This window comes from Lactuca virosa, chromosome 4 (genome assembly GCF_052849685.1).
Source record: "Lactuca virosa cultivar CGN04683 chromosome 4, Lactuca_virosa_CGN04683_v6, whole genome shotgun sequence".
Lineage (NCBI taxonomy): Eukaryota > Viridiplantae > Streptophyta > Magnoliopsida > Asterales > Asteraceae > Lactuca > Lactuca virosa.
The window spans coordinates 246,058,504-246,069,274 of NC_136429.1; the positions used below are offsets into that span (position 1 = coordinate 246,058,504).

General features: G+C 36.1%; 1 protein-coding gene across 1 annotated transcript; it reads left to right on the top strand.

Moving 5' to 3' along the window:
- Positions 1–255: 255 nt before the first annotated feature.
- Positions 256–3,512, top strand: LOC145108167 (pentatricopeptide repeat-containing protein At1g74750-like). Its single transcript, XM_079045171.1, has 2 exons — positions 256–411; positions 949–3,512. The coding sequence occupies exon 2, from the start codon at positions 952–954 to the stop codon at positions 3,337–3,339; it is 2,388 nt and encodes a 795-aa protein (XP_078901297.1). The 5' UTR covers positions 256–411; positions 949–951; the 3' UTR covers positions 3,340–3,512.
- Positions 3,513–10,771: the final 7,259 nt, after the last annotated feature.

A 10,771-nucleotide genomic window follows, 5' to 3' on the forward strand; every position in this document is an offset into this window, starting at 1 on the left:
ACTTAAAAAAAAGTAAAAATTATTATTACTTCCAACATTATATAAATTTGGAAGAATATCACTGATAAATAAAGTTAGATTTCAATTTAATGGAACAAAATATATAATAAAAAGTAGAAAAGAAAAGGTAAAAGGAAAATGAGAGAGGGGTTTGCTAAAAGCATTGTAGGAGTGAGAAGAAATCCGTGAAGGTGGGAACACGTGGATACCAAAATCAACAGAAAAAATAATCACAATATAGGGTTTACAAACATACCACCAATTCACTCCCAACTAACATAAATAGAAAAATCTCACACAAAACCCCTTCCATTTGTTTGGCCTGCAAAATTAACGCATGCCTTGACTGCTCGTATGGAGAAGTAGCCGCCACATCGTTTCTCTCATCTTCCTCCCTTCCCATCTTCTCAGGTAATGAGCTAATCAATCTTCTTTCATATTTGATTGCATCAGTCTTTTCTTTTCTCATGTGGTTTCATTCGCCATTGAAATGTTGACTCCTTGGTCAAATGGGGCTACCTTATTGATCCTGATTAGGGTTTTTCTTTTTGTTAAATGTTTCCTAAATCTGTATTATGTTCCATGCTGATCTTTTGAAGAAAAGGGTTCTTCTTTAAATTGTTTGGTGTAATATGAATAAATCTTCAGAGCTAAATTTGCCCTGAATTCGATCATTCGAATATCTTGTTGATTGCTCCCTCACAGCCGACACAATTCGTATCCGAATTTTGGGCTCATTTTTGAACCAAAATCGAAATAATTCAGGGTGAAAGGATTGCAAGTATCTTTCGATCATTGGGAGTTTAATAAATTAAAACGATCATGGAGGTCAATCTTCAATTGGGAGTTTCAGTTTCAAAATTAGGTCTTTTTATGGTAGTAAATGCCTAAATGGCGATCTTTACAAATCTTAGTGTATAACCTAAATTGTTCATACAATTTATGCAGACAATGTTGCGCACAAAACAACTAGGTGTTCTTTCCCAATCAGCTAGATCTTTCTTCTTCAGTGGAACAAGATGTAGTGCAGATGGAAGTTCATGCACATGTCCAGAAGATGAAGCTTGCACTTCCAAAAGGCAAATCCCTAACACAAACAGAACCCGAAATCCACAAACAACATCATCCACCTTTGTGCCCAAATCTTCTATTCAACCCAATACCAACATAGTTGACCATACACCAAAGTCCAAACCCGATTGTGTAACATATGCTGATGAAATTGACACCTCAATCCAGCCATCTGGTCTTACAACCGGGCACTTTGTTCGGGCAGGGATCGCAGCAGTCAACTTTCTAAACGATGTGGTCAACTACAAGATTCCCATGACCGAAGGGTCAAGTCAAAATTATGTGGTTGACCATGGCCGACCTATTCCAAATGTCAAACCTTACAAAAAAGTTATTCCTGAAAAAACAACTTCGAGTGATAAATCATCGAATGTTAAAGTGTACAAAAAGATTGAACCACAAACATCTTCTCAAAAAAACTCCACAAGTGTCGAGAAAGGCAAACCATCGGGTAAAACTGCCCCCAACTTTCAAAACCAGAACACGAAAAGATCAAAAGATTGTGTAAACCAGTTCATGGTAACACGAGGAATATCAACAAAACCCGTTTCACAACCGGGTCGACAGTTTTCCGGTTCCGGTCATATGGTGGAAACAGTTTGTCAGATATTGAGACAATCAAAGTGGGGCCCGGGAGTTGAACAAGCGTTATGGAATCTAAACGGGTCATTAGATGTATACCAAGCGAATCAAGTACTCAAACAGCTTCAAGATCATTCAATAGCTCTTAACTTTTTCTACTGGTTAAAAACTCAACCCGGGTTTAACCACGATGGTCACACTTACACAACCATGGTTGGGATCTTGGGTCGGGCCAAACAATTCGGGTCAATCGATAAATTACTTGATCAAATGGTTCGAGATGGATACCCCCCAAATGTTGTCACATACAATCGTTTAATCCATAGCTATGGGCGTGCAAATTTTCTAAAAAAATCACTCGAGATTTTCGATCAAATGCAAAAAGAAGGGGTGAAACCCGATAGGGTTACATATTGTACCCTAATTGACATCCATGCGAAAGCGGGGTATCTTGATATTGCCATGGGTATGTATCAAAGAATGCAAGAAGCCGGACTTTCACCCGATACATTCACTTTCAGTGTAATCATAAATTGTTTGGGAAAAGCGGGTCATTTAGACGCAGCGTTGAAATTATTTTGTGAAATGGTTAGTCAAGGTTGTGTCCCGAATTTAGTGACGTATAATATCATGATTGCGTTACAAGCAAAAGCAAGAAACTACCCGATTGCTTTGAAGGTGTATCGAGACATGCAAAACGCCGGATTCGAGCCCGATAACGTGACATATAGTATAGTAATGGAGGTTCTTGGACATTGCGGGTATCTTGAAGAAGTGGAAGCCGTATTTACGGAAATGACCCGAAAAAACTGGGTCCCGGATGAGCCCGTGTACGGGCTTCTTGTTGACTTGTGGGGTAAATCGGGAAATGTCGAAAAAGCGTGGGGGTGGTATCGAGCGATGTTAGACGCGGGGTTACTTCCGAATGTTCCCACTTGTAATTCTTTGTTAAGCGCGTTTCTTCGGGTGCATAGGCTTTCGGATGCGTATAGTTTAGTTCAAAGTATGCGTAGTCTAGGGCTAAATCCGTCTTTACAGACGTACACTTTACTTCTTAGTTGTTGTACGGAGGCTCAAACGGCGGTTGACATGCGGTTTTTTCACGAGGTGATGTGTCTCACGGGCCACCCTGCGGACCGTTTTCTTCGGTCAATGCCGTCCGCGGGGCCCGACGGGCAAAATGTGAGGGATCACGTGACAAAGTTTTTGGATCTTATGCATAGTGAGGATAGGGAAAGTAAACGCGGACTTGTGGACGCGGTGGTTGACTTTTTACATAAGTCGGGGTTGAAGGAGGAGGCGGGGTCCGTTTGGGAAGTGGCGGCGCGGAAGAATGTGTATCCGGACGCGGTTAGGGAGAAGAGCGCGTGTTATTGGCTTATAAATCTTCATGTGATGTCGGATGGGACAGCTGTCACGGCGTTATCGCGTACATTGGCGTGGTTTAGGAGGGAGATGATGTCATCGGGGGTTTGTCCAAGTAGGATTGATATTGTGACGGGGTGGGGCCGGAGGAGTCGGGTGACGGGGAGTTCGATGGTTAGGGAATCGGTTAGGGAATTGCTTAATTTGTTTCGGTTTCCGTTTTTTATGGAGAATGGGAATTCGGGGTGTTTTGTGGGGTGTGGGGAACCGCTTAGTAAGTGGTTGGTTCAGTCGTATGTTGAGAGGATGCATTTATTGTAGGGTTTTTGAGGTTGATTTGATGATCACAATTTTTGGGTAATGGGGTTTTAAGAGGGTTTATGGTAAAGTCGTTGGTTTTGATGAAGAGTTTTTTAGTGGTGGGAGTTTTATTTCGTTCTCTTTTGTATGTATGATGAGGAACGATTAAGGAAATATTATTATTATTATTATTATTGTTATTATTATTATTATAAACCCAATGAAGAGAATTTATGCAGGAGAAGAGCGATTGTTTCTGTTCTTTCGTTTTGAGATTTGAAGGCAAGAGTTCTTGAAAATCTCGCTCCTGATGAAGAGAGTATATTTGATTTCTACTTTATTTTTCGAAGCTTTTAGCACATTTGTTTATTTCCCTCTAATTTACGTGTGCAATGTATTTGGGATTTTGTAGTCATTAGACTGATTTGGGAGAGTTTAGGGAATTTTAGCAAATGGGGTCATGGATCTTCTTCGTCCCCTTTAAACATCTTATGACATTGGAGGAGAGAAGGGTTTAATGTATGTTGAATCGAACAATCGGCAAAAAGTGTCGTTAGAAGTTTGTTTATTCAGTTTATGAAAGAGCATCAACATGATATTTTGTTTCTTTAGTTAAACAATACGAACGGCTGTCTCATTCATTTATGCTAGGTGTTCATTTATATTCGTTCGATTGTCATGTTTTTCTTTTCATATGTTATTACATTTTATGAGATATATAGTGTAACAAGACTGAAGGGTGAAAGTGAACATTTTTATGTTTGCAATTTGTGTTTGATATTTGGATAAAGATGTTGATATTTAGAATGTTTTTTGAATTATTTCTTATTTTCAGACAAAATTTCCTTATAATGTTTTTATTTATACATATGGTTTGTTATTTGGATTCTTATATTTGGAAGTTTGTTATGTTCATTTAGCATCTTAACGAACAAATATGAACAAAAATGAACAAAGTGATTTTTTAATGAAAAAACACAAATAAAAAAATTTGTTCGTCTATATGATTATATTTGTTCATTTGTTTGGTTAAACTTTAAAGAACGAACATAAAAAATCCCTTGTTTGTGTTCATTCGATTCATTACACCCGTCTCCATTAAAGGGGGGGTTCTCATCGACAGAGTTACTGGTGGTCGGTTGCTTGGCAAGTTTAGGTTGAAATTGTAACACCCAAGTTTCTACAAGACTTGTAGTCAAAAATACAAGTGATTATAGTAAGTATAGGTGATGTGTAATATGTGTATCATGGTTGATATAGAACATATAGATATATCGAATTATGTAATGAATTTTGGGAACTATTATGAAATGGTTTGTAGAATTTGCAAGTTAATACACTTGAAGTTTATGGAGTTCAATACTTGATAAAGTATAATGCCTAAATAAATGTTGGATTAAACCAAGAAATAAGAAGATGTAGGGCCGTTAAAACACTAAAATTTTGATAAAATATCATGAAAAACGGTGATATTTAGAGAACCATTTCTTTTTTTATAACATTTTGAAAAACCAAAATTGGAGTTGTAGTGAAAAAAACTTATGGATAAGACAATATCATAAGTGAGAGCAAATAGTCAAATGAGAAAAAAAAATGTCTTTGACATTTATTTCCACCTTGGTGGACAATTTGAGTTAGGAAGCTTGCTTGGTACTATTGGTAAATCTTCATGGACGATTTTGAGAACTGTTGGTATCTGAGATTGAGAACTGTTGGTATTGAGAACTGTTGGTATCCAAGATCTTGAGAACTGTTGGTATTCAAGATGGCTTAAAAACTCATTTTAGATCATTTTTGCCCAAAATGAAGGGAGAACGGAGAGAGCTACCTGAGGGATGTTTTTTTTTTCTTCAGAGATTACATATTAAAATTTTTCTTTGAATGATCACAAACATGACGGTGAAGATTAAGCTCAAAGGTAATCCTCTCCCATCTTTGTATCTTTTGTTGTGGGGGTTTAGGAATTCTGGAGAGTTGGGACTATGACTTATAATGCAATGACCTGTATTTTTCCATCTAAATCATCTGTAGATATATCAACGTTTTTCTATAAAATGTGGAATTATATATCTTAAAAATGATTTACATCACAAACTATAATCATGTTTACAATAAAATCATACCCATAATTTAAAGCAACAAGGGTATACTCAAACTAAAAAACTACTTCTAGTCTAAGTCTTTTTGCTCTTATCTCCTTTCGTACAATGACTACTACCTGAAAACCATGGACGGATATTGCTCCATGTAGTACTACTCTAAATGTTATTACTAGACATACGATTAATCCTATTGGTATTGTTTTTGTTTTGAGTTTTAATTTAAATTTGGTATTCTTAAATTCATATTGTTCTGTTTTAGCTTTATGCCCTGTAAATAATGTGCTGGCCGAAAATAACGATGGTTGCCGGAAACAATGGTGATTGTCATGACCCAAATTTTCCTTATCTAAATATCTAGGTATCATGGTGATTGTCATGACCCAAATTTTCCTTATCTAAATATCTAGGTATCATCAGAGTTTTCTACTAAAAATGTAGAATTCTATACTTTGAAAAACACTTTACATGCCAGGTTATTTTTGGGTTTACAATAAAATCATAATATAAAGCAAACAAGGGAAATAAAACTAAAATAAAATTATACTTCTAGTCCAAATCCTTGTGCTCATACCTTCTCAAGTACGATGATTGCTACCCGAACCTACAAAACATGAAAATATCCACAACATCAGACCACAGGTTTGGTGAGTTATATTCTATCTGTTTTGATGTTATCATATTTTACTTCTAGTCTTTATTTCTTTACATATTCTAATATTATATTCTTTTTTCTCATACTCTACTCTACTCTATTCACATCTCATCTATCTCTTCAACTCTTTTCTCATCACTTATCATCTAATGCCTTCTCGTCTTTTCTCAAACTCATTCTATACTCTATCTTCTTCTCTTCTTAAGATCTTCTCATCTTCTATTCATCCTCTATCTTTACATCTCTCATACTCTTCTCACTCCATTTATTCTCTTGTTCCATACTCTTCTCGTACTAACATTACCAAGTACACTGATTCGAACTTAATCCCCTTCCTTTAATCCATCGTGGATCCTTAGACATTCTTCTTCTCTTGAACCCCTTACGAATTACTTACTCTTAATCCCTCACATATTATATCTAAGCTCTTTCAAAGAACTATCTTGCCTTGTTAAACTCATGGAACCTTTTTCTACATTCTTTAATCACACACAATCTCATTCCCACGGGAATCATCTATCTACATTCTCGAAGGAATCATAATTTTATTCCCGTAGGAATCATACTCTTATTTCCATGGAAATCATACTCTTATTCTCATAGGAATCATACTCTTATTCATGTAGGAATCATCTTTCTACTATTCTCATAATCTTTATCAACCCTCGTCCCATCGACATTCTATGTTTTTATCTCATCAAGAGATCTTTTCTGCTCATCTAGTAGTTAACTCATTAAGTGCTTAATCTCTATCTTAATCTAATAACATATATGTATTCTACACAATACCATTAATGTCTCTACATCCATACATTCTTATTCTCATGATGATAACACTTATAATCATAGTCTATCTCCATCCAATCTCTCTTAGGTATTTATCATAATACACTTCTCATCTAACCATGCAACATAGCCATACTTATGATTATAATGCATATAATCCTACTCCTTATTCTCTATCTTTAATGATCCATTCATACTGAGACATCCCCTATTTTCCAGAACCGAATTTTTTTTCTTTACGCTTTGAAAAATCACAACATCTTTGTTTGCAGAAAATCCTAGTATAATAACACATTTTGCAGAAACTATTTCATTTTATTAAAAATATCTTTGAATAAAGATCTTGTTTCAAGATACAAAACTCTGAGGATGTCATAATAAATACACAACATAGTTACAACGTAAATACCTATGGTCCTGAAGACTATTGCATGTCTTCTCTTTAATCAATCAACATCTTATTCAAGTCTTTAGCAGTCTTAACACTGCTACCTGTGATGCATTTTAATTCAGTGGGTCATATTGGGAAACCTGGTGAGATACATATGTAACGCCCGCATATTCGGACTAGTCAATTTAGAGACAATGAGCGTCAAAAACGATTTTTTGATAGAAGACTATTTAGAGTAAATAATATTAACCAAGCTATAGTATATGTCACAAGGGTTATGTACATATAATGAACGCCGAAATCCGAGTTATAACGAAGAAGTTATGGTTCGTTCAAGTTTTACGGCTAAACCGGCACGACACCGCGTAACGTAAAAACTGAATTTTTGATAAAATACTTTTTAGCCTTAGCGATCTAAAAAAAAGTCGTATTATACGTTAAACCGAGAGTGTGCATAAAAAGAACGTCCAAATCTGACTTCGTATGAGGAAGTTACGATTTTTCTAAGATTTAGCATAGCAATGCATAGCCCGAAATTCGAATTTTAAATCGGTCAATTTTTAGCCAAAATAATCAAAACGATAAATAAAGATATCGTTAATAGGATTTCAACGATAAAAAGACAGTCGAAAATGGAGCTCGTATGCGAAAGATGTGGACGAAACTTAGTCCATACTCTTCGAGCGTGGCGAATTCGATACAGTTTTGTAAATCTGAGATAGAATGAGAAGTAGCCGACGGGGTCTAAATGAAATTTGTAGTAATCGTAAATAACAACGCGTGGATATAAATAACATCGATAATAGAGCTCGTATGTTAAAGATATGGACGGAACTTAGTCCCTACTCTTCGAGCGCGATAAATTCGATACAGTTTTGTAAATCGGAGATAGAGTGAGAATTAGCCGACGGGGTCTAAATGAAAGTTGTAGTAATCGTAAATACCAGCACGTGGATATAAAGAACGTAGAAAATGAATCTCGTACGCACAAGATACGAACGAAACTTAGGGCCTACTCTATGATCAAAGCCCTATAAATAAAGGATGGATTCTTCATATTTTCTTCACACCATAAGCCTTTCTTTCTCCCTCTAACTTCTCTCTACACTCCCAAAACCCGTCTAAAGCCCTAGTAACCTCAAGGTGCTAGAGGAAAGCCCCGGAGCGCCCGAAGGCTCCAAGAAAAAGAGTTTTTCGGCTCAGAAGCTCTGATCCAGCGGAGCCCGGTTTTTTAGCAAAACCCCATTGTAAGTGAGTTATGCTTACCCTACCTTAAGTATAACTATGTTTAAGTTCATTATTGTTATTATGAACCTATAAACAAGATTTATCAGTGATTCCAAGTCGTTATACTGATTGATCTATTTACGGGGGTGACGTCTATGCTGTGATTTAGTGAGGTGTTTAAAATGGGATTTCCAAACAGTATACTTCGTATACCAAACGGACCCTACCTCCGATATGATCCTACCTGGTTGTTCCTTAATTGATAGATCATGAAATTAGACTTTGAGTTAATGATGAATCTAGACTAATAATTAGTCGCAATAAAGATTAGACAAAAACTTAGCGATAATAATGCTAGGTTTCGTCGAAGGAAAATAAAATCGTTAGAAGCGAAGTGCTGCTCGAGTTTGGAATCATCACTTTAACAAGTGAGTGCATAGTACCTTTCATGAACATGATTTTAATACAAGTATTGAATAATGTATTAAATGTTTGTTGGTGTGTGAAATATTTGATATTGCCTGAAATACGTGTTAAGAGCATATCTGATAATATACGATAATTTAGGATACAAAGTAAACCTAAATTAATTAAGAGGAATATTGGGTGGTATCTCTTTATGAGAACGAGTGAGATATACACAGAGAGTCGAACTTTAAATTTGTCATTGATTCGAGAGCATGGATTAGACATAGTCAATTGTCCCTAGTCCGAGAGTATGAAATGGGCATAATTATTGGTCCGAGAGTATGGATTAGACATACCCGATCCGAGAGTATGGATTAGGTAAGGTGGTTAGTTTTAGATCTAGGAGTATGGATCAGGTAAAATGTTTAATTTTAGATTCGGGAGTATGGATCAGGTAAAAAGATTAATTTTAGATCCGAGAGTATAGATTGTGTCGTTGTGAGGATCGTCGGGGTGGGATGAAATTGCTTATATGATGTGATATTGTATATATTGTGAGTTCTAAATTATATATATATATATATATATATATATATATATATATATATATATATATATATATATATATATGGTATAACATTGTGGGATTGAAATCCCTATGTACTGACCAGGTTTCCCAACCTGACCCACTCAGTTTATTTGTATCACAGGTGTCGATATGAAGCTATATTACACTGAGAGATTAAAGAAGATATAGATCACTAGTGTAAATGAATGTAAGGTCTGTTTATGCTTATGTTTCTGTATTGACGATGACATCCCAAAGTTTTTCTCAAAACAAAATATATTTCTTCAGAATGCTTTGATAATATATTTATCATGTTTTTCTGAGAATAAATTCTGCAACATATTTTTTAAAAACATACTCTGATTTTCAAACAAAGCATAAACAAATCGGTCTTTTCCGTCCGTGAAAATGGGGATGTCACAGTTGGTATCAGAGCATTAGTTTAAGCGAACTAGGAATAAGGATTTATTTCTAGACTTAAACTTAGAATGGTAAGCGATGATCGTGAGGAGTGTGTCTAATATATTTTAGGAAGTACACCTGAATAGACACAAACACTAATCTTAATTAGGAAGATGCCTGAAATGCTTTATGTGCTAAATGATTTGTGATACTTTATGCTATCGTTTGATTGGATCTATGGTCTGTTGCCGACCGGATCTGGAAACTTTATGTGTTCAGATTTCTCAACGTTTAATTACGGTATTAGAACTGGCATGTAACCTTTTGAAAATATAAGAAAATTTATATGTCTATCGTAAATAAAGATTTCCTCTAAATTCTCGTCACTGCACACTGAACGTATGATTTGGTGTATAGATCGATATGGTGAGAACTCGAAGCGGATTGAGAAACGATAACCTGCAGCCTGAGCCATGAGTGATTGAGCATGCACCAGAGGTAGTAGCTACTCCCAAGCCAATCACAATGGCAGGAGTCCAAGCAATGATTCGGGCTGTGATGGCCGAACAAAGGGAAGAGATGAGGCAGATGTTATAGAACAATAGGGATGAACCTACTATGCCTGTTGAGCAGACTGAACTGAATGAGGGTCAGTCAGAAGGAGGAAACTATAGTAGAACCGTTGGCCAAGCTGAACAGCTAGTGGTTAGAAGAAATAACCAAGATGAACGGATTGAAAGAAATTGATGCAAGTATAAAGACTTCACGACTTGCAAACCATCAACATTCACTGGGAAAGAAGACCCAATCAGAGTTATAGATTGGATCCCTGAGATGGAACTAACTTTCATAACGTGTGGTTGCAAGGGCTAGCTACAAACCACTTATGCAGTGCGTCACTTTAGAGGCGGCGATGT

What these genes read in the sequence shown, in the direction of transcription:
- LOC145108167 (XM_079045171.1), top strand. Translation starts at nt 952, where the DNA reads ATGTTGCGCACAAAACAACTAGGTGTTCTTTCCCAATCAGCTAGATCT.